Consider the following 25,511-nt stretch of genomic DNA (forward strand, 5'->3'; position numbering starts at 1 on the left):
TGAATGTTGAATAATTTATTAGTATATAAACTTATGGACGTAGGAAAAGAAACTATACATGTATTGGTTTCCGATTTAAAATAATCATAGTATACAAGATATATATTTATTCATGAGGCCTGGCAGTCAATAACAGATCAACTTCTTCTAACGGTGTTCTTAATCTTAATTCACGTTCCGATAATAAATCAACAACTTCTTCAACATCTTCTGGACAATAACGAACTAGATCTGTATACAGAGCCTAAAATGTAAAAAACAATATTGTACACCCAAAACTGACTATTTTAGTTGAAGTGATGAACATGAATTGCTACTAAATGACTGGTTAGTATTGTATAAGTCAACATAAAACAAACTTTTATTAAGTACGAGCAGAAAATGCAATGGAGAAAATTTGACAGGATTATTTGTAATAACTTTAAATAAATCTCAGTTCGGTATTTCAGTTAATATCGACAATAATACCAACTGAATTTACTAGCTAAATCAAGAACTTCTGTCGCTTTTCAATATTTGTTTCAATCAATGAAAAATTTCAGTAAATATCAATGGCATGCAACTTAACACTGCCGGCATGATTTTGGCACAAAGTTGAACTGTTGTGGTACTTCAAAAGTAAATAAATTCCAATTGTCAATCATGATATATAGTATTAGTAGAGCCTATTTCAAACAGCAACAATCTTGAAAAAAGACACGAAATACAGCAACTAATAGTATAAGAGATTTTTCTGACTACAAAATATGGTCTTCATAAGTTAAAGGATACAATTAACATGGTACCTTGCTTAACGTCTCAGCAACTTTTAAGAAGTACCTTATAATACCACTTTAACCTTTTAAAATTCTTGGTGCGATCGTTGATATTCACCTTAGTAAATGATACACAATAGCCCAGATACATGTTTTCTTTAAATTACCAGACAAACCTTTAATTTGTTAGCAAATTAAAAGCACCCATAGCATTTAATCTCCAACTAATGACCTTTTTATTGTATCTTAATAACTGTTAGCCGTTTAATAAAATGAGAAAATTAAAAATGATGGAATGTAAATAATGGGAGAAACTATAATTTACGGACGAACTAATGTAATTAAAGGTAGCAAGTCTTGGGCTTTGGCGCGCAATTCGTCTATTCATATGGTTAAATAGCATTTCGTCAATAAAGTTGATGCCAGTTTGTGATGAAAACCCTAAATTCTAACTCTAAACCTTACTCTTAATTCAAAACATTATTTTAACCCCCAGCATGTATGTGGTATCCTCAAGGTCACTTCAGCATCGCTCAAAGTTCAACCATAAATTATAGTCTCATTAAATAATAAGAAAAATATTCTGAATGAAATTACTTTAGCCCATGGAACATCTTCAACAGCTCGGTAAAAAACTGCTTTTACAGCTTGACGACGTTGACGAGGATCTAAATTATTTGTAATAGTTGTAGTAGATGTATTAGAAGTATGAGGTGGACCAGCCATCCAACCAAATGCCATATAAGCTCTCCATATAACTAAACGTAAATGCGCCGACCAGAATGACGGTGTATTAGCACCTAGCGCTACATGAATCAAGTTTCCTTCAGAAGATATAAATGATGTAAGAAATGGACTAATTTGCACAGCTTTCTCAAATGCATTACGTACACGTTGATCACTTACGGAATTTCTTCCTATTATTATTAAAAGAAATATATGGTAGTTAATTAATTAATCAAATGTTTTATTGTTTACTTGTAAAATTTTAGTTAAATATAAAAAATTTCTGTAAATTATTACAAGTACAATAAACACAATGATTACAGAATGTCATTTTATTGATATCCAAGAACGAAGAGGTTCATTATAGTGTTTAGATGGTTTAAACCTTTATGGCGTTTTGTGCACATTCAAAGACGTATTGTATCTATAAAGCATATCTACCTCTTGCGCTAATGTATTTGTTTGTTCATTTGAGATATTTGCACTTACTGGCACAGTATTACTCTCGTTGTGATTTACAGGTAAGTTTCATTGAAAAACTATTAGCAAGATCACCAGACTAGTAGTATCATCAATCAAATTTATTTTCATAGCATTGCTGCTATCGACTTAAGTGGGCTCATCACTCGATAAACAGTCTGGAACATAAAGAAGTGATTATTTAAAACGAATTCAAATTATTTTGCCAAGAAAAATAATTAGTTCGTTTAGAATTCAACGATTATTTACTAGAACTATTCGATATTAGTTGAAACTGTCAAGCTAATTGATTAGATTAATCAAGATCATTTATAAAACAGCATAAAATTATATGCATCAATAAAAAGTGTATCAAATACATTATAAGCAGAGATAGATGGTGGCTAGCAGTGAGATCCAGAACGCACATTTCTTCCTATTAGGGGCTCTTCAGCTGGATATACCTGCATTCCAGAGTTGATGTCCACTCCGGGACTCGAACTCAGTAACGTTCTCTTCAAACGCTATCGCACTATACACTTAGCTGCCTAGTCCAGGTAACCACTAGCTTGTTCAATTTTCAATCCATATGTATTGGTTGTTTAGATCTTCTCATTGGCCAATAAAAGACTGGTCAATTGCAGTCCTAAACATCAATGAGAAGATCCAAACAACCAATACAAAAATGTATCAAATACAGTTTGAGAAGCATAAAATTAAAACAAAACAACTGAATAAATACATAAAAGCCAGTGTTCAATACCTACCATCACCATAATCACAAGTAACACCAGCAATTAAACTCGTCCATCGTTCTAATTCTAAACTTAAAATGAATAAATCTAAAACATTTGGTAAACAAGCAGAACATAGTTCTAATTGATGACCAATAAAACTATTGACTTCTGCACCAATTGATCCTTCCAAAAAATTAATATTTTGTTGTTGATTTTGTCGAATATTTGAACGTGATATACTATTCAGTGATTGTTGAATAATAGATTGAGAGGCTAACTTTGCTACATTTTGTCTTAAATGATTTAATTGATGAATAAAAGAAGCTAAGAATAACGGTGGTAACAGACCATGACATGAAGATGCATTCATCAGAGATAGGGGTAATTTTCTATTTAAAAAATTAAAAGAAAACAAATTCGAAAACACAATGAGTTACATTGGAAAATAAGAGGATTTTTTTTAACCTACTTTAACACACACACATAGATATACATTGAAATAGTAATATTTCATTTGAATAGAGACGTCAAGAAGTAGACAAGATAATAACAGGTAATTCTTGGTTTCACGAAGAAAATCAATAACTTTACACCTATTTTAAAAATATTCATATCAATTGACCAGAATAACTTAATTTAGTACTCGAGTAGAGATGATTTTACCGCAAATATCAAACACGTCTATTATATCACAGTTAATAATAGAGAGTAATACTAATGACTAAATGAATAGTAAAAAGGTTGTTTAGGGTCATTGTTCCATAAATCCACCGAGAATTTTACTATATGATTAGGATAATAAAATATGTTACAAGTATGCAATGGTTATTTACACAACAGATGAACAAAAATCTAATGACTGAAAAATAATGAGTCTACTTAGCAGTAGTAGTAGTAATAGTAGTACATTATAGCATAGATAATAGAGCCAGAAACACGTAAACAAAGGCTATAAATTAATCGAAAAATAAGATTTGTAATGATACTCAAAAGTGTTATTGTAATCCAGTTGTACCAAGGGCAAGCTTCTTTTCTATAACAATTAATGATACTATTCAATAGATCAAACCAAAGTAAATGATGAAGTAACACTCTAGATCACAATCCAGTAGGAGTTACTTGTGAATAGAATATATTCACTTTCTATTAAACCTACTAGTTTCATTAAATTAAAATTCAAGAATAATTCCTAGTGTTTTCATATTCCCGTACATTTTTTAGATAGAGTTTTATACCTTCTGTCACAACATGATATTTCAATCAAATCAAAATACAATATTTCTTTCATAGTGATCATGTATGCTTTAAATGGTACAACTTCGAAAGTGATTAAAAAAATGAACTTTTAACACTGGTATGAAGTCGAACTAAAGCATCTAGCCGGGTAATTATTAATATTCAATGGTTCCCTACACTAAAGTTAACATACAGTAAAAACTTTTCATGTGTGAACTAGTTAAATACACAATAACATTTCAAAGAGAAAAATAGATGTGATACAAATAATAATAATAATAACAATAATAATATTAATAATAATAATAGTAAATATTGATACCTTTGATCTAATGAAATCCTTGATGGAAGAAGATAACTTAATTGTGATGGCAACATTAAATCCATTAGTATATCACTTGAATGATATTTATTATGTTTCATTATTAATTGAAATAAATGATTTAAAAGTGGACGTCGATTGCGCTGACGTAGAGCACAGAATGCAGATAAACCGCCAATTGTTAAATTAATAAATTTATTAGTACAAATACGATTTTGTAACGGTGCCGGGATTAAATCATCATTATCATCAGATAAATTATTATTTTCTGACCAACGACTACTTGGTTTTGAACCAAGAGGATAAGATTCGTCTAAATTGATAGATAGAAATTTACTACATAATCTATCAATTCGTCCAAGAATAGGCAGTAGACTAGCAAGTGATGAGTCTAAAGCCTGGAAAATAATTTTAGAAAAAAACAGCTTGATTAGCACTAATGACTATTTAATCAAATTCATACGTAGGTTATATTATTGATAGATTGATTTCAGATGGGGTGCCGTTGAAAACCAGGGAACAATGGATAGCTTTTTTAGCCCTAGTACGGAGCTTTTCAGTAGTACGCACCTACAACTCCAGAATCTTTCGATCATATAGCAAACCCTTAACCATCAGAACCACCCGATCAGTAGCCAGTGTTAAAAAAAATATAAATGGATAAGCTCACATTACTGAATGTTCTTATATTTCTTTTCTTCATCAAATCATCCTTATACAGTACACCTCCTAGAGATTATTATTCACACTTAAAACATTTTTCAAACCGTTAGTTATATTAGACTTTTATACAACACTTCATTTGATTCATATATGGAAAAAATAGATTATTCAAGTTCAAATAGCTAGAAAAATTACATCTTCAAATATTAAAACAAAATAATGAAATATGATGTGTACTAAGATATGTATGAAAGATAATGCAGAATGCAAATAATGAGTATTTGAAAACTATTGATAAAAAATGAGCGAAAACAGTGTATTCATTTTGTGAAATTACACCATACTTCATCAATTGATAAATAATGTTGTCTCGTTATGGACACAAAAAGAGCGTCTAGTTTTCTTGTAGAACATGTAATTTGTCTATTTACCTATCAAATCTTTGAGTATGGTACGCAGCAGTTTGCTGCCTACTACTTTGTGAACATGAAACATAAAGACGAGATGAACGTGTTTGTTATGACCTTGAAGTTGAGGGTTCAAAACTTTTCTCCACCCCGTCGCCAATTGTTATGACCTTGGATGTCTGACTTTTCGATCACACGACTTATCTACCAATCCGAATACGAATTATACGGATCTTTACACTAGGCCAACCAATGACGTTCAACCGGTGCGGGCAGTCTAGCGTCCTTACTGGTCCTATGTCTTCCGAGCCCTTCCACTTGAGTCCAGAACAAGATACCAGCTTCCGAATCAGAGCAGATCAGACCAGAATCAGAGCAGATCGTTTATTTCAGGCATACTTCGTTTATATATCAATCACACAGACCTCAACGTACCATAAAATAGGAAATAATATTTGTACACAAATAAGCCCAAAAAGTGGCTGTGAATGTGGGAGGCAGTAGTTAATAAACTGAACATAACTTAAGAACCGTAAATCGTACAATAATAAATTATAGGCCAAAATAAAGCTTGTCATAAGAGGGATATAAATATACATAGTGTAATTGTTGAGTAGTTATACAATAAGAATATTAGTCCATGAATAGTCCTCGGAAGTTACCTGTAATTTAATCTCCACTCGGATATAACACCTCTCCTTTTTTTTTTTGAAAATTCCAACTTTAGATTCTGATTAAAAAAAAAGAATTATATGTGACTTTAAATTCCTCAACATTCTCCTCCTCCTCGAAATAATGTTGGGTCCTTATGGCTCCAAATTACAACTAGTAGGACTTTATTTAAACCATGTTTCTCGTATTGACTGGAGAATCCACTAAAAATGACTAGATGATGATGAACGACCTTTGATCTGAGTTCATTATTTTCAAATTCATTATGAATCTCGTTAGCAGATAACGAGTCATTAAGAAAGTCAACGTCTAACAGAATTAAATTAGATTTTTGGCCATCATTCGACTCAGCTGACATATTTCCCTCATTGTTATAAGAAGTTTCATCAAAATCATATGCATTATTCTGAGAATCAATATCTGGCACACTGTCATTAGAAATGGGATAAGTTGACTCAATATAAAATTCTGTCTTCCGGTGATTTTGAGTAACATCTGGTACAATTTGGTTCATCGTGTTGCTCCAGTTATTTTCTGAATACGAGTCACCATAGCTTTCTCGACTAATAGCACATGGACCACAATTTTGTTCGAGGTGACGTTTATTTTCGCAGCTAGACAGTACCAGTAGTGTTTCATTTGATTCTGGACTCTGGGCATCATCTACAGGATCTGGCTCCTGATCATCTGGTATTGTCACAACTTCATGTGCATTTAGCACAATATTTTCTTGTCCTGAGCTGGACACGTTACCAATATTACGTTTTCCTTCTGGTATAGAGGGATTTGAATCCTGCACCGGATATGCTTCTGAAATGTCCATTACTGCACCATTATCTGCATGATACATAGATTTCTTATTTTCTGCTTGAATGCAAAGTCTGCCCAAAACTGTTATAAATAGCTCTTGTTGCAAGGCAAACATCTTCTGCTGGTGCTGTAATATTAACCGCAACTGTTCGAAAGAAATCGACATTTTTTTTTGCCAATAATATTAGCTCCAAAAATCACCGGCAATTATACAGCTAATTTATTTCCAAAATCTGAGTCACCACTTGTATTATTATTATTTCTTTGTTGCCAAAATCCCCGTCGCCAATTGTTATGACCTTGCGTCTCCCAATTATTTTGTTTTTGCCAAAATCCCCGTCGCCAATTGTTATGACCTTGCGTCTCCCAATTATTTTGTTTTTGCCAAAATCCCCGTCGCCAATTGTTATGACCTTGAAGTTGAGGGTTCAAAACTTTTCTCCACCCCGTCGCCAATTGTTATGACCTTGGATGTCTGACTTTTCGATCACACGACTTATCTACCAATCCGAATACGAATTATACGGATCTTTACACTAGGCCAACCAATGACGTTCAACCGGTGCGGGCAGTCTAGCGTCCTTACTGGTCCTATGTCTTCCGAGCCCTTCCACTTGAGTCCAGAACAAGATACCAGCTTCCGAATCAGAGCAGATCAGACCAGAATCAGAGCAGATCGTTTATTTCAGGCATACTTCGTTTATATATCAATCACACAGACCTCAACGTACCATAAAATAGGAAATAATATTTGTACACAAATAAGCCCGAAAAGTGGCTGTGAATGTGGGAGGCAGTAGTTAATAAACTGAACATAACTTAAGAACCGTAAATCGTACAATAATAAATTATAGGCCAAAATAAAGCTTGTCATAAGAGGGATATAAATATACATAGTGTAATTGTTGAGTAGTTATACAATAAGAATATTAGTCCATGAATAGTCCTCGGAAGTTACCTGTAATTTAATCTCCACTCGGATATAACACCTCTCCTTTTTTTTTTTGAAAATTCCAACTTTAGATTCTGATTAAAAAAAAAGAATTATATGTGACTTTAAATTCCTCAACATTCTCCTCCTCCTCGAAATAATGTTGGGTCCTTATGGCTCCAAATTACAACTAGTAGGACTTTATTTAAACCATGTTTCTCGTATTGACTGGAGAATCCACTAAAAATGACTAGATGATGATGAACGACCTTTGATCTGAGTTCATTATTTTCAAATTCATTATGAATCTCGTTAGCAGATAACGAGTCATTAAGAAAGTCAACGTCTAACAGAATTAAATTAGATTTTTGGCCATCATTCGACTCAGCTGACATATTTCCCTCATTGTTATAAGAAGTTTCATCAAAATCATATGCATTATTCTGAGAATCAATATCTGGCACACTGTCATTAGAAATGGGATAAGTTGACTCAATATAAAATTCTGTCTTCCGGTGATTTTGAGTAACATCTGGTACAATTTGGTTCATCGTGTTGCTCCAGTTATTTTCTGAATACGAGTCACCATAGCTTTCTCGACTAATAGCACATGGACCACAATTTTGTTCGAGGTGACGTTTATTTTCGCAGCTAGACAGTACCAGTAGTGTTTCATTTGATTCTGGACTCTGGGCATCATCTACAGGATCTGGCTCCTGATCATCTGGTATTGTCACAACTTCATGTGCATTTAGCACAATATTTTCTTGTCCTGAGCTGGACACGTTACCAATATTACGTTTTCCTTCTGGTATAGAGGGATTTGAATCCTGCACCGGATATGCTTCTGAAATGTCCATTACTGCACCATTATCTGCATGATACATAGATTTCTTATTTTCTGCTTGAATGCAAAGTCTGCCCAAAACTGTTATAAATAGCTCTTGTTGCAAGGCAAACATCTTCTGCTGGTGCTGTAATATTAACCGCAACTGTTCGAAAGAAATCGACATTTTTTTTGCCAATAATATTAGCTCCAAAAATCACCGGCAATTATACAGCTAATTTATTTCCAAAATCTGAGTCACCACTTGTATTATTATTATTTCTTTGTTGCCAAAATCCCCGTCGCCAATTGTTATGACCTTGCGTCTCCCAATTATTTTGTTTTTGCCAAAATCCCCGTCGCCAATTGTTATGACCTTGCGTCTCCCAATTATTTTGTTTTTGCCAAAATCCCCGTCGCCAATTGTTATGACCTTGAAGTTGAGGGTTCAAAACTTTTCTCCACCCCGTCGCCAATTGTTATGACCTTGGATGTCTGACTTTTCGATCACACGACTTATCTACCAATCCGAATACGAATTATACGGATCTTTACACTAGGCCAACCAATGACGTTCAACCGGTGCGGGCAGTCTAGCGTCCTTACTGGTCCTATGTCTTCCGAGCCCTTCCACTTGAGTCCAGAACAAGATACCAGCTTCCGAATCAGAGCAGATCAGACCAGAATCAGAGCAGATCGTTTATTTCAGGCATACTTCGTTTATATATCAATCACACAGACCTCAACGTACCATAAAATAGGAAATAATATTTGTACACAAATAAGCCCGAAAAGTGGCTGTGAATGTGGGAGGCAGTAGTTAATAAACTGAACATAACTTAAGAACCGTAAATCGTACAATAATAAATTATAGGCCAAAATAAAGCTTGTCATAAGAGGGATATAAATATACATAGTGTAATTGTTGAGTAGTTATACAATAAGAATATTAGTCCATGAATAGTCCTCGGAAGTTACCTGTAATTTAATCTCCACTCGGATATAACACCTCTCCTTTTTTTTTTTTGAAAATTCCAACTTTAGATTCTGATTAAAAAAAAGAATTATATGTGACTTTAAATTCCTCAACATTCTCCTCCTCCTCGAAATAATGTTGGGTCCTTATGGCTCCAAATTACAACTAGTAGGACTTTATTTAAACCATGTTTCTCGTATTGACTGGAGAATCCACTAAAAATGACTAGATGATGATGAACGACCTTTGATCTGAGTTCATTATTTTCAAATTCATTATGAATCTCGTTAGCAGATAACGAGTCATTAAGAAAGTCAACGTCTAACAGAATTAAATTAGATTTTTGGCCATCATTCGACTCAGCTGACATATTTCCCTCATTGTTATAAGAAGTTTCATCAAAATCATATGCATTATTCTGAGAATCAATATCTGGCACACTGTCATTAGAAATGGGATAAGTTGACTCAATATAAAATTCTGTCTTCCGGTGATTTTGAGTAACATCTGGTACAATTTGGTTCATCGTGTTGCTCCAGTTATTTTCTGAATACGAGTCACCATAGCTTTCTCGACTAATAGCACATGGACCACAATTTTGTTCGAGGTGACGTTTATTTTCGCAGCTAGACAGTACCAGTAGTGTTTCATTTGATTCTGGACTCTGGGCATCATCTACAGGATCTGGCTCCTGATCATCTGGTATTGTCACAACTTCATGTGCATTTAGCACAATATTTTCTTGTCCTGAGCTGGACACGTTACCAATATTACGTTTTCCTTCTGGTATAGAGGGATTTGAATCCTGCACCGGATATGCTTCTGAAATGTCCATTACTGCACCATTATCTGCATGATACATAGATTTCTTATTTTCTGCTTGAATGCAAAGTCTGCCCAAAACTGTTATAAATAGCTCTTGTTGCAAGGCAAACATCTTCTGCTGGTGCTGTAATATTAACCGCAACTGTTCGAAAGAAATCGACATTTTTTTTTTGCCAATAATATTAGCTCCAAAAATCACCGGCAATTATACAGCTAATTTATTTCCAAAATCTGAGTCATCACTTGTATTATTATTATTTCTTTGTTGCCAAAATCCCCGTCGCCAATTGTTATGACCTTGCGTCTCCCAATTATTTTGTTTTTGCCAAAATCCCCGTCGCCAATTGTTATGACCTTGCGTCTCCCAATTATTTTGTTTTTGCCAAAATCCCCGTCGCCAATTGTTATGACCTTGAAGTTGAGGGTTCAAAACTTTTCTCCACCCCGTCGCCAATTGTTATGACCTTGGATGTCTGACTTTTCGATCACACGACTTATCTACCAATCCGAATACGAATTATACGGATCTTTACACTAGGCCAACCAATGACGTTCAACCGGTGCGGGCAGTCTAGCGTCCTTACTGGTCCTATGTCTTCCGAGCCCTTCCACTTGAGTCCAGAACAAGATACCAGCTTCCGAATCAGAGCAGATCAGACCAGAATCAGAGCAGATCGTTTATTTCAGGCATACTTCGTTTATATATCAATCACACAGACCTCAACGTACCATAAAATAGGAAATAATATTTGTACACAAATAAGCCCAAAAAGTGGCTGTGAATGTGGGAGGCAGTAGTTAATAAACTGAACATAACTTAAGAACCGTAAATCGTACAATAATAAATTATAGGCCAAAATAAAGCTTGTCATAAGAGGGATATAAATATACATAGTGTAATTGTTGAGTAGTTATACAATAAGAATATTAGTCCATGAATAGTCCTCGGAAGTTACCTGTAATTTAATCTCCACTCGGATATAACAGTGTTATTGCTAGATTCAACTACAGATGCCTTGAAGTAAGTACAGGGGAACACCTAAAATAATAATGCTTAGGTTAGGTGAAAGTAATGAATACAGATGATAAATCGATAGATAAGGCTGTAAAACGTCATTTATAACTAATTTTTCTAAACTTTTATTCGAACTAAAGTCCTTAGATGGTTAAGTGAGAACATTAATCCTCAGAGGTTTATAGGCGAAAACATATATATAGGTCGGTATCAGTAATGAGGTATGAAATCAATTAGTTTCTGAGTGAGAGCAAAGGCAGTTGTATCACGTTGTTATAATTCAAACATTAAGTAGACGTTTTCAAGCTTTTTTGGAAAAAATTCATAAAACATCACTAACTCGGTTTACCTTTTCATCTGTTGTTAAAAGATCAAACATTAAATTTAAATAGCATAGAATAGGGACAGTACCAAGTAGACCATCTAAAAACTCTTGATAATTATTAATTTGAGTGGTTAAATCCTCTGGCAATCCAACCAATGTTGTCCATATAGCTTCAATACGCTTACCAAAACGATAATTAGTTTTCACAATAATTGACGGTAAAATTTCACTGGTAGATTGTTGTTCATATGAATGGTAAACACCACCAATTGCGATATATGTTAGTAAATATAATACACGATTTTCTTCATTGAATCCTTTTTGACAACTACCTGATCCAGGGCATACATCCAGTTCTAAATCAATATAATCCTGATAATTTTGTTTTCCAGTGTTAAGTAAATGTATAAAAGCAGGAAAAAAAGTGACGCAACAAAATAAAGACAACAGAGAATTAATGATTTTAGAGTGACTAACTAAACTGGATACTAATTTAACACAAGAGAACAGTAGAATTGATTATAAATGTATCAGTGCGTAATACGAATAGCACAAACAATTTAACTTGGGAAGTGAAAGCAGTCAAGTTAAATCAAACCCACAAAATGCATTAAATGATATTTAAAAATCAAGATGGATATACTCAGATTCTTGGAACTTAAATCTGATAAGAACTATACCATGAGATGCTTCAAATCTAGAATAGCGTGCTTTCAAAAGTAGTTAGTAAGTCAAATCACTCGAATATTAAACATATTGCAAGTTGGCACTTAATTAGGTTTTGGTAATTAATTGGTGGAAATGCCTATCTGATCAAACCAAAACAGAATCTGAATTAACAATATAACCACTCAAAATATTGAGCTACAGCCTCATTGTACATTTTATCATTACAGTAAATTGAACAACGTGGTAATCGTAATCTCAAATTGAATAAATGTGACTGTAAAATATGTGGTCTGAATTCTAAAGAAATATTTTGTAATGTATAGAAGTTAGCTGGTGAACAAAATCATTGGATTAAAACCAACAAGTTTGAATATATACATATGTATATACGTGGAGTATGAACATCCGATAACCTAGTTGGTGAAGTTCTTTACAATATCCCCAGACAATAGATACGTGATTTTCACATAATGCAGCACACTTTTACAAGGTACAAAAATAATATATAAATTGAATAAAAAAATTTTTCTTCAAACAACTAGATATACCTGTAGAAGTTTCAATCTAGGAGTATATACAGTTTGATGAAATTCAACCAACTTATCCATATCATCAATTGATGGTCCGAAATCTTCCGGTATAGGATACATGCTTAAGGCCGAATCAAATATGCGTCTTGATTCTTCAATTGGAATCGCAGCATCTTGACATGTAGCCGTTACAAGTAAATCATGACTTATTTGCCAGAAACCTTTAGCGTAGGATCGCCATAAATTTAAATCTTTTTGGTTTTTACCCTCGGATATGATTGTCCGACCACAAGTGCGCCAAATGGATATAGCAGTCTAAGTTGAAATGTTAGGAAAAGATAGCAATTACTTTAGTATAATGATGAAACTGGATTGATATATTACGAATCTGAAGTAATTTTTTACCCTACTGTGATGCATCAGCTGCAATCTGGTACAGGAAATCTCACAATTTTCAGATTAAAACATAACACTAAAGTATAAAATCTGACAGTTTGTCTGAAACATCGGGAAGTAATGGTGTATTTTCTAGTTTGATTCTGAAAGACAACAGAAGCCTTAGGTGGTTGTAGGTAGTCAACAAGAAGCCATGAACCTAAATTTCATGTTAGCTGGTATTCGCTAACAAGATGTACTTGGAATCTTAAAGGAACTGATGTTTCTAGTGGAACTCATACAAGCATCAACCAACTTCATGACTAAGGTATCCGGTTTACAAACGACTTTCAACTACCCAACAGCAAAGTATTATATATATGATACAACTTTCATTAATATATAGATGCAAAGAAAAAAATAAGAGACACTTGGAAGAACATGTAGAATATGTTGCAGAATTTTATCGTCCCACTTAAGTAATGTCTTTACACGTTGCAAAGGTTAAGAGACGAGTTGAATTACAGAACATCGAATTTCTAAGAATTAGCATCATAAGTAGTATAATATTAGTTAAGTAAAAAACTATCATTAGTTCATTACTTACCTTAACATTAACTAGATGTGTTTGAATAGCATTGGAAAGACGTTCAGATGCCAATGTAAAACGTAGTTTACTCAACGTTGTACGCCAATTTTCCTTAAGTTCAGTAGGCCACCATGATGGAATTTCATTCATTTGAGTAAGTGCAGCATCAATAAAACAACGATGGGCTTGTGCCCAAACATCTTGATGTTCATTAGCCAATTGTGATGGTGTATTCAATTGTCCTTTATTGTTACTATCATTGTTATTAGCTCGATTATGTGTAGTGTCTAAATTACTCGACATCCATGATTGTGATGGACATGGTGTTAAACCTTGACGTTGAATGCTACCCACAGATGCCAAATCATGTACAAGACGAATATCTAATAGTAGATAAATGAAGAAAAAAATGCACATAGTTTAGTGGATATGTATAATCTGTTAAATGTTCATAACGTACAATTTTTAAGGGACAATTAATATACTGTTATGAATAAAGGTTAGTATTCAGACAACAGTATACAACCACTTGTTTTTCACAGTTGAATTCACGAGTTGATAGAAGCTAGATCCCCATCGAAAACCTGGAAGCCGTCCAGTGCCTCCATGTTTTTAATGGGGATCTAGCTTAGATCAACTGGTGAATTCAACTGTGAAAATACTACAATCACCGCAAATCCCCATACTGATAGTAATCACTTCGTTTTTTTGTTGTCATGCTTTATCGACCCAACTTCGACCATTATTCAGAAGAAAAAAAACAATGAATTGTATATTCGAAAGACATTTGTTCATTTGTTTAGTTTTGTAATGAATGTGATGAAAACAAACACTGATCATCCTCTCTAATAATTATTGCCATAATTTATTTTGTTTTTATCTCAAACAAAACATATTCTCTTCGATTTTCATTTCGTGTTCACATCTCATTCATTCATTTGTTCATCCTAGTTAAATCATTCAACTTGCTATTGTCATTACCTGATTATGTTATGAATACTACTCTTCGTATTACATAATTTGCACTATGATCAAATGTCAGATTCTATTCTAAATTCAGGATTATTTTTCCGGATTTTTGTCAAGTAAATATCATAGTTAAATGTAACTATGGCTTTATAAATGGTATAGGTAAAAAAAGGCTTCCTTGCTCAGCTTTAACGTTTTGTTCTATAACTCAATCAGAATGTTTAAAGTACTCAGATCATTATACTAATTGATTTTTAGGTTAATATTGGAAAGGTTCATATTTTTCCAAAAGTGTGACAACATGATACTGTGCTGTTAAGGTATGAGGAGTTTTTAAATGTCAGATAGTTGAATTATTAAAATAAAAAGCGATATCATAAAAGTTAATATTAATATAGGACAAAAATGAAATGTAATATAATTAGACTATCTTCTAAAATCCTACCCATAGGAAAGTGATGAGATTTAGCTATATCACGATCGTATGCTCCAAGAAACTCTAAACACAATAAGAATAAGCGCTGTTGAAATAATGCTCTACGAGCTCGACTTTGAGGAGTGTCAGCTGTTGATCTTTCTTCAAATCTCCATAAATCTATTAGGCATGGTTTAATATCATCAAATAAAACTAATCTCTCAGGATCTTCATCTTCTATGTCTTTTTGATCCTGAGCGTTTAATACATCTGAAGGTAGCCAACCAACTGCTTCGCGAGCACGTTCTAGACCAACCCAAGCTTTTCCACGACGATATAAGATGGCTCGACTCTTTCCAAATGAACCATGGCCTGCAAGTGAAGGAATGCTCCCACGACGAACCCATTGATCAGCTGCAACTTCTGACGAAAGAATGGATGGAACAACATCTGGACCTGTATTTTCATAGGATTCATCAGGAATACCTTCCCCTGAACAACTAATCAATGCGTCTTCACAAGTGCTAGCAATAGCTAAACGGAAAAATAAACAATCATTCTTCTTAGCATATTATATGTGATTCTAAAAGTTGTGCAAATTTATGGACTTTTCGTTGTGCTGAAAGTAGCAGGAACATATGCCAATTTAAACTATTATCAATACCTACGAGCAGCATTTAACAGTCATCGTTACCAAGATGTTACACTCGATTCCCTTATGAATTATGGCTTTAGACTACTAGATTGATATAATTATAGATGCTTAAGTACTTATAGATTACATTTTTAGATAATAACAAATAATTTGCGTAGGGAGTCTTCTTTTCAGAAATAAGACAAACTAGTAAGGAATTAGCTACTCGATAGATAAATATACTAGTGAAGCAGTTTATTTATTTATTTGAAAGAAATTGCCTTTAGAGGATCATTGATAAATTTATTTTATATAAGATTAATTATAAGTAGTGTTATAAACATAAATAAATTCATACAAATTTAACGGGAATTAGCTACTTACACAAAAGTCAGTACTGAAATGTGTCGTCACAATTCAAGTAACAACTAAGTACAAATAATTATGGAAACCTTGTTGGATAGATTGTGGAGATTTGCGTATGCTGAAGAAAGTTCCCACTAGGATGAATTTAATCCAGCTTCGGCAGTCAGTAGTGGCTAGTTGATTAATGGGTAAGACGCTCAACTTTCAGTCACTAAGTTCCAGTACCAAACTCAGCTCCATTTCGGTTTGGACAGCCGAGTAGTACCACCAGCCCTCACGCCTAGAGTGTAGCCTATACTCAAGTACCTGGTGAATGAGTTGATTGACTGATAATGATAATTAATTTGATTATAAGCGATTAAATCAGTCAGATTTTCACCAGTAGACAGTGGGTTCGAACCCATCCCCATCTACTTCGGGTTAGGCAAATGAGTAGTATGACTAACTCATATATAAACAGTGTGGTTTACAGCCAAGAGCATAAATTTATATTCGGTAGGTAAATTCTATCGTTATTATTAATGTTATTATTAATTAGGACGAGTTATGCAGTCAACCATAGCAGGAGTTGGGCAATTATCCATAGATAACATCCAAGGATTTTTATGTTACAGATTGTGATGGAGGTAGGATTCGAACCCACACCCTTTCGGACTAGTGCCTTAAACCAGTCTTGGACTACTCGGTCACTCCACCTACAGAACTGAATGAAATTAGAAAATTTGGACCGTTGGATATCAATTGAAGGATGAAAATGTTGGTTATACAGCGAATCAGAAAGTATATGTTTTATCTTATTTCCGACTTATGTGATAGATATATTACTGAGTGTCAGACGACGTTGTTATTCTCACTAACTTAACAAGATATGCATATATTTAGATATAAATTTATGACTATATAGCTTATGCTTTTAGTATATGGACGACAAAAAGCAAATTATACTTTGATACTGCTTTTTCTTTTTATAACAATTCCGTTTATTGTGTGCAAAGCACTCGATTTTGTGCGACTAATGAAGTGATATCAAAGTAAATAAGATTTTGATAATAAAATGAAGATAACATGGATTGTAAGCCCAAACCAAGAAAAAATGAATCAATTTATATACAAAGAAGTTGTTTACTGAAATAGTTGGTGAGGATTTGTTGAATTAAATACAGTTTGCGTCATAAACTAAAATCAGCTGATGAATTGTTGCAAAACAGGGAATACTAGAGAGCGCTTTCGAGGCACCATTCTAAAAAAAACATGGTAGCCATTGGTATGTTTCTATAAACCAGTCAGTCATGAGCAAAGCACAGGGCGCAATGTATTTGTGCATCGGTTCAATTTGCCACACTATATTAGCACAGCACGATGAAATTATCAAGAAAAACCTTAGAGCAGTAGAATTAGTAACAGTATCAGTGTTCTTAGAAAAAAATAGGGATAGGGAATACGATTCGAGAATAAAAAAATTCTTTCATGAAGTAAAAAGTATGCAATAACTTTGAACTCAAGTTCTAGGGGAAAACAGTGTGAATGCATCAACGCTATTACGAACAACCCTAAACTAAGATGAAAAAATCGTCCAATACTTTTTGATTTTAAGTTTTATTTTAACTTAACTCAGTTTAACGAAAACTACCCCCAAAACTGCCACCAAATGCCCTGGTACGGCCGAGAGTAGGGAGAGTCCGCTCTCCCTCTCGAAATGCTCTCACATAACCACACGTATATAGTCTCTGCCAGGGAAGTTCTACTCACTGCCTTCTCGTGGCGGGGGTGTTGTTTACGGAATTGAGAGGACGAAAAGCGAATGTCCGGAGCTTTAACCGGGTTGGTGGACATGAAGAGTCCACCTAGGGGAGTTGGAAAACCCTGATTCCAAACCACTGGTGCACATGGGCTCCAGTATCCTAAAGGAACAAATGGCGTATGAACCAATCGTTTGTCATCGGCTACCATGGGACTGCATCTCCTTACTATGCTCCACCGCCTTGTGGATCAGACCTTCAGGTCGAAGGCTCCGGGTGTGGCCCCCTCAGAAAACCACCTGCTTCGGTTTGGGCACCCAGGCAGTATCACAGTCCTCACACATATCAAATGAGATTTGTGTGGCGCATATGTATTTGGTGCTTCCTTGTACCAATATCTATGCGTTAAAATAAATAAAAAGAACTAAATTGTATTTTGAGATGGAATCCGTTAATTACATTCAACTAATAAACATTTTATTTTGTTGGTGAAGTCGCTTTATCAGTTTTCTCTACATGAATATATGATAGTATTGAGTGTGAAGTTAAATAATTGTAAAGTTACGGATTCTTGAAGTTTGTAAATAATACGAGTTAACTTGAATTATTCAGTGGTCAGCACAGAATTCGAATAACGAATTGATCAAGCGTGAGATTCCAGCAATTAAAGTTTGCGTTTGAAAAGTAGACGAAAACTCTGATTAATTAGTATATCATTTTAGAAATAACTTTCAAAATCTATGAAAGTACAGAATATTATTCATCATAACAAACCGGTTAATTTTCCAGCTACACTAGTCCACTTAGAATGTAGTTCTTCAACTGACATGTCTGAAGTTATTTCGGAAATAATTGGTGAAATAATTTGATTTCTCTTATGACTTTTAGATAATTTTGATTCTTTTAGTCGCGATTTATCCTGTCGTTTATTTCGAGTTTTAAACCATCCATTCCAATGTTGTGAACCAGGTTGACCAAATCTAGGCATACCACTTGACCAAAATAATTCCATTTCTAGAATCCGTTGCTCAAATGAACTTTGTTCAATTTCTGTAGGACGAAAACAATTGAATTCAATAACAGCTTGCCATACTGCTAAAGCTCGTTCTGAATGTCCTGCTTGAGCTAACCAATGGCAATAATCAGCCAAGTAGTCTAATTTATGTTAATGAATGAAAAAAGAATATTATTAAATATATTATTTTTGGCACGAAATAGGTATACATATAAAAATAATGACTGAAATAAATGCTTATAACTCTAAGTGTTAAGCGATAATTTAATCATTTTTATTCTGTTGTAAATTATTCATGATACATTTTACTGGTCAGTCACAATTTCGGAAACACAACTTATTTCTAATAAGTTTTTTACTATTTCATCTGTCAATAAATCACAATAACAAATTGTTATAATGAGACAGAAAAATGGTAGAATGCACACATCCATCGGAGTTGTCAAAAACATAAAACAAATATTTAAGATGAACACAATATCTTGACGGAAGCAAAAGGTCAATAGGTAAGTACTTATCATCAAAGACCAAAGATGGTGGTAGACAGCCTTGTCGAACACCATTTGAGGTTGGTGATAATTCGCCATACGCTCTGACTCGACAAGTAATGTTCGAGTAAAGAGCCTTCACAAAGTTTATGTACTTCTGAGGTACACCCTAATCTTCCCGATTACTGCTTATGCTCTTACTACCTGTACCACTACGGGATTTGAATCGACAACTGCATCTCTGTGCTAATGTGGTATGGCAACTTGAACTGATGTACGTACGTACGAAGTTCTACGTTGTTACTGACTGACTGAACAAACACTGCCACAGAACCTCTCGGTCAACAGTCAAATTCTGCTTTTATACATATATACAAATAGCCATATTACTAATTTTGTAATGGAATATGAAACAAAATTTACGTAGCCAATTCTTTCAACAATCTTTGTATCAAAGTGAGCTACGAAATATTAAAATTATAAGATACATTATCGTCAGATTTTTGTCTTTTGGACACAATAATCGCAAAATGAACGAACATACAATTCATTAATCAAACTTTATCGTCTTAAGAGGTCGTTTTACTTTCACTTTCATACACAGGAAGAATTTGTATTCTTAAACGTATCAATTTGCTAAAATTACCATTTCCACACAATAACTGATAATAAGCTGGTTCTGATTATTTTTACAGTTCTGACATAATAAAGCAAGCCAAAGCCGGAAGTTCATTACATTTGGTAATATTTTAATTTTTTAAGTGAATTTGGCAATGATATAAATGCAGATGGTTAGTTAAACTACAATCGAAACACTAGTAACTGGAATTCAAAGGGGTTCGAACACATTTTATGTAGCTATAGTTTAGTGGCTTAAGGAATTGGTTTTTAACAAACAGTGAGCAAACTTGCACCCATCAACACATATCTCCATTCAGGTATTAGACTGGTATTATTATTCATTACATGAAACGTGTATCTTAAACTTGAGCATAAGATATTGTATTTAGTTACCTAGTTTCACCAATTAGTTAACTGACTAGGTAGGGGGATCTATTTAATTTTTAAAAAAAAGTTAACGAAAGGAAATATTACCGACTGTTCTTTCTACAGTATCTGGTTGTGGTCTATGTGATAATATTCTTCCGGATATTATACCTGATAATGTTGATAGACCTCTCTTATAAACACCATCAATGCGTGAAAATACCCCATTTCCAACTCCTTGATTTATAGTAGTTAATGATGAATTCCGACCCATAAGATGCGCCGTATACCCACGCCACATGGGTACAAGTTGGGGATAAGTGAATACAAGCTGAGCCCAATCCCGATTAATTTGATCTGCCTGACAAACTTCCTTGTTAGATGAAGATTTCGAGGCACCATGAGCTTCAAGTTCAGCCACCAGTTCGTTTGTTTTAATTATGAATAATTTCAATGTCAAATTACCAGGATTAGCCGTAAGAGCTCGATCAGCCATTGATAACTGCTTCTTCAGTATAATAAGTCTGTCACTTTTAGAAAATTTAAAGTCAGAACATAACTGTTTCTGTTCAAAACCAGCACTTGTAATATGTAGAAAAGAAGCTTCTTTGTCTTGTATATCAATTAAATTGAACCACGAAATCAAATCACCTGGTCGATCGTAGACCCGACGGTTAAGTTCTTCACAAAGATTTAAAATATCATTGTTTCTTATTCCCGTTGTTGATGCGCAAGTACTAAGTTCATCAGGAAAACGAATTAAATCTGTCGACATGCCACTTTTATCAGATGACTTGATAACGGTACTAGGACTTTGAATGATTGCCCTGCTTGACTTACTAAAATATCGCGATTTTTTTGTGACTCCACGTTTACGTTTTATTTCACAGCCCAGAAGATCATACAAATATAGATCTTTAAACCCCAATATTCTTGTTTTACTCTTCTGTTTAAATTGTGACACATGTTTTTCGTAAATACAACCGTGCTTATAAATTTCTCTGTTACAAGATCGATCAATTCTATATGCATTATTAATATCTAGTCCAGGAATGTCTTCCAAAAATACAGCAGTTGATGTGACTTTCTGATTCTTCTCTAATTTATGTTTCTTAGGAGAAGATGGGCGTTTAACTGATTTCGATTCTCTTCCCTTTTCAGTATTTGCTGCTTCTATAGATAATAGAATAGTAATAATACCATAAATAAAAAGTTCTACCATTCGTATGAACAGTGAGGTTTTGTTTTGAGTATGTGGAGCTCTGAAGCCAAGACGACTTATCTAGATTTATTTGTAGAAATTATTTACAGAACTTACTGTCAAAAGATCCACTATCGATCTTTGGTTCATCACCAGAATAAGATGCACATGGAAACATTTTTACTTGATTGTTCGGAAATGTAAGCTTTCACGACTTAAAGCAAATGACTTATGCGTAGTCGCATGGCGACATAAACGATTATAAATCCGTCTGAAAAGATAAATAATACGAAGGATGATGAACAAAGCTTCCGGCCACTTACTAATATATGTATACATATATCCTGTATAGTATTTTTCGAATCGTGATCGATTTTAGTAGTATTAATTAGTCAGTCAGCTACAACGTACTATAGTTCTCTTTAGCCTAAACAGGTGAGTATTTTCGTAAGGAAAGCTTGATTTAGCAGCTTTTCATAGTTCAAAATTGTAAGGGTAGTTTTAACAAACCATTTGATTCAGAAGCACCAGACCAATAAAATGATCACCTCAAATTTGAAGATCTTGATACAGTTTCCAAACTTCAGTTGATTAACGTTGAACACAAATACTAAAATAACAAGCTGTCATAACCGTTAGAAAGCTTAAGTTTACAATTATAATGATTATCTTTGCATATGACTGTATTCAAGAAATCAGTTCACTTTCGATCTCTTTTCTTATATCAAAATGTGATTGTAAGATGTATACAAATTTGATGATTTCCCATGTATTTGGTCAGAAGATTTTCAACGAGACAGTAACCATACGGGTTGCTAAAACTCGCTGATGACTCCAAACTTTTGATCAAAACTTGTAGTTTCTCTCATCTATGAGGTAGTTAATAGGATATCACTCGTGCTCAAAATAACTATGGTTTATAGGCCTGCAAACAAATTTATGAATGGTATTGGAAAGCTGTAGATAACACTTCATTTTTAAATCTAATAAAGGTTTGAGATGTGGTCGATTGAACACCCAAATTTGATACACTTCATCGTTTTTGCAAACACACAGGTAAAAACTGTTGATTTTAGGGAATTTTATACCGATTGCCATGGGGCGATTACAAAATTTTCATTGTTTATATGAACTGGCATGCTTGAGGATATAAGATAGTCTAAATAGCTTACGCATGAACCTATCAAATGAGTGATTTAGCTAGCCAAGTGTGAAATTTTTAACTAACATACTCAAAGTATTTTGCAGATAGCCTAACAGGCCTTGTCACGTATACCCACATCGTGACTGTGCTTTTTTCAATTCTTACTATACCAGTGAGAGAGTTCTAACACTGATGTCTGGTTGTTCAGACGAGTAACTCAAAACTGACTGGAAACCATTTAAGGATCCATTTAGAATTTTATCGATCATTATTTTAGCTGTCTACCTCAAGTATGCCCCGAATCCGCTTTTATACTAACTTGTTTAGATACTTATTTTTTTAGGCTACTACTCCTAGTAAGTTTAAACGATTAATCGTTCCCATTCATTTTTAATGGATGGCAAATTATGTCATTGCTAAGGAACGTACCAGAATAATTGCATACTTTTATAATAAAGTGGTAAAGTGGTTTGAGTAAATCCCCCAGAAGCTTTATTCGACCGCTGAAGTTAAGAAAATGTTTATACTCAAAGCAAAACTATCGGATAATAATCTACGTAAAAGGAGGCTAAAGGCTGTGTGGTACATGTATATAATTTTCTTGCGTAAAGTTTGAGATAAAGTTGCACCTGAAAAATGAATACTGGTTGTCGAACTCTATCGTTATAACCATATAAATCATGAGTAACTAATTTTTGTTGCACACTAACTGCTTGGCAATTAAATTTTAGTGAGCGACCAGTGCTTTAAGACTGGTGTTCTTGAACTGAGTTTGGTCACCAACTAGATGAATCAAATAAGTTACGTAAACATACTATTTTCCCAGCATTTTGCAGGGTTAATGTACATTAGTATGGGGTAATTCATGTAGTACAAACACTGATCCACAGATGTCCAGATTTTCATTACACGAAAGAATCAGACAAAAACCACAAAACAGAAAAAAAGTAGATTGAGGAATAGACCATTATCCTCGGACTTGAAGCTTCTTTGACATATGACGGTGTACAACGACAAGACGTTGAAATCAGAAACTAACATGAATCAAATATGTAGCCACTAACTTTAGTTGGGAGCATTATCAACGAAAATATGCACAAGGAAGAAACTATGCACTGTCAAAACTCAAAATGATTTAAAGATTGGTGAACCTAATGTTTAGGTACATTGATAGTACATAGTAAAAATATAGAAACTTCAAGCCCAATTGCTTCTAAACGATCAACCTTAAATTGATGTTCCTCGCTCTGTGAATTCTATCTACATGCAAAGCGTTTGCTGAGGAACTTATTGTAGCAGCCTTTAAAAAATAGGAACTGAATTCAATTTTAAGGGACTGAAGAACAACTTCCTTAGAGCTCTATTTAAAATCTCTAATAAATTTCTGGCATGACTTATATGACTTAAAGCATTCACATTTCAATACTACGTATGGACTGATAATACTACTGGTTAAGGAATGTGATGCTCCAACACAAATATTATAATCTGTTGATTTCCCGCGTTATTTAAAAAGGACAGAAGTGTTTTTTGCTGAGCAAATTTAATTGTTTTCATCGTTTATTACGTACCAAGACTACTGAAAAAACCGTATCGGAATATGAATCTAATTGAATATATTTCAGTTAAAGTATTCGCAGAGTATAGTTTTTATTTCCAAAGTGGTATATCGTCGGTACTTCTGAGTTCTCGTGTTTATTTTATTCGTTAGCACTTTTAGTTCTAACAATCTACGGCTTTCCATTTTTTTTCATCAATTTCTTTTGTCTCTGGCTATTACCACATCTAGTTTATTTTTGAAGACTTATGTTTGATGGTCGGACAATGCCAGAAAAACAATTGCCAATGATCAGGTTGTCGCTACCCCACACAAGACGGCGAGGCTATAATTCACTCATCCATCTGGTTATATAGAGTTTCGGTATTGTAACTTAGGTCAGTTCGTGATGAAAACCCTAAATCTATTTTCTAACCTTAACCATCAAGTGTAGATCATAATTCTAATTCCCCACACTGGTTTATAACCCTCATTTTGACGTAGTCATTAGGCGGACACTCTAAAGTTTGGTCTAGCTTCGCTCAAAGGTCGTCCACAAACCATAGTCTCTCCTGGGAATCTCGAACTTACCAAGTGACCTTCCAAGGTTGTGGTTTAAATTAGCCTCGCAACCAGAAGGACGTTAAATGGTTCAAATGGTTGTGGACGGCATAGAAGAAGCTTTCGCTTAACGGGCTTCCATGTCTAATAGCAATCGGTCACCAATACCTCCAGGCAGGAAACTAGGTGTATTAACGATAATAGAAGAAAAAGAAATTGGTAAATCATAGTAAGATATCCTTAGTGCTTAAGAATAGGTCAAGTTTCGTCTTAAAGGACTCCTGAGAAGTCGCTTGGAATAGCCAAGACGGCAGTGAATTCCAGCATTTGTCAACCTCTAAGGATCAGTAGTTGTGTCTACAGCCCGTTCTCTTGTGTTTTGTCTCCAGCTTCTGTGTGTAATCCTTAGGTTTTTGTTGGAGCTAAACTTAAATAGATACTTAGCTCCAGCACAAACCTAAGGGGTAATACCCAGAAACTAGAGACAGTTGGATTCATTTAATAATTGTTATACAATGTTTTCAGAGTATTTGATAATAGTTTTTGCGTACGTCTGAGTCGAGAACTTCAGGATCATTGTGTAGAACTGGTTATAAACATGATTCTG

At 34.1% G+C, this 25,511-nt stretch overlaps 1 protein-coding gene across 2 annotated transcripts; it reads right to left on the reverse strand.

Moving 5' to 3' along the window:
- MS3_00003727 (uncharacterized protein) lies at window positions 1-24,976 on the reverse strand. Of its 2 annotated transcripts, XM_051211581.1 has the most exons (13): window positions 23,364-23,992; window positions 21,780-21,933; window positions 21,681-21,743; window positions 20,570-21,634; window positions 18,746-19,126; window positions 15,263-15,766; window positions 13,867-14,231; window positions 12,903-13,199; window positions 11,710-12,057; window positions 4,236-4,633; window positions 2,708-3,066; window positions 1,353-1,672; window positions 1-244 (listed from the first exon to the last, which is right to left on the reverse strand). In XM_051211581.1, exons 2-13 carry the CDS (start codon window positions 21,838-21,840, stop codon window positions 107-109), a joined length of 4,299 nt encoding a protein of 1,432 aa, XP_051071655.1. In that variant the 5' UTR covers window positions 21,841-21,933; window positions 23,364-23,992; the 3' UTR covers window positions 1-106. The 2 variants fall into 2 exon arrangements, with proteins under 2 accessions (XP_051071655.1, XP_051071656.1); XM_051211580.1 differs by lacking the exon at window positions 23,364-23,992 and adding an exon at window positions 24,935-24,976 and having other exon boundaries at window positions 1-1,672; window positions 11,302-12,057.
- Between the last annotated feature and the right edge of the window lie 535 nt (window positions 24,977-25,511).

The sequence above is a fragment of the Schistosoma haematobium genome, chromosome ZW, assembly GCF_000699445.3.
Source record: "Schistosoma haematobium chromosome ZW, whole genome shotgun sequence".
In the NCBI taxonomy this organism is placed as follows: Eukaryota; Metazoa; Platyhelminthes; class Trematoda; order Strigeidida; family Schistosomatidae; genus Schistosoma; species Schistosoma haematobium.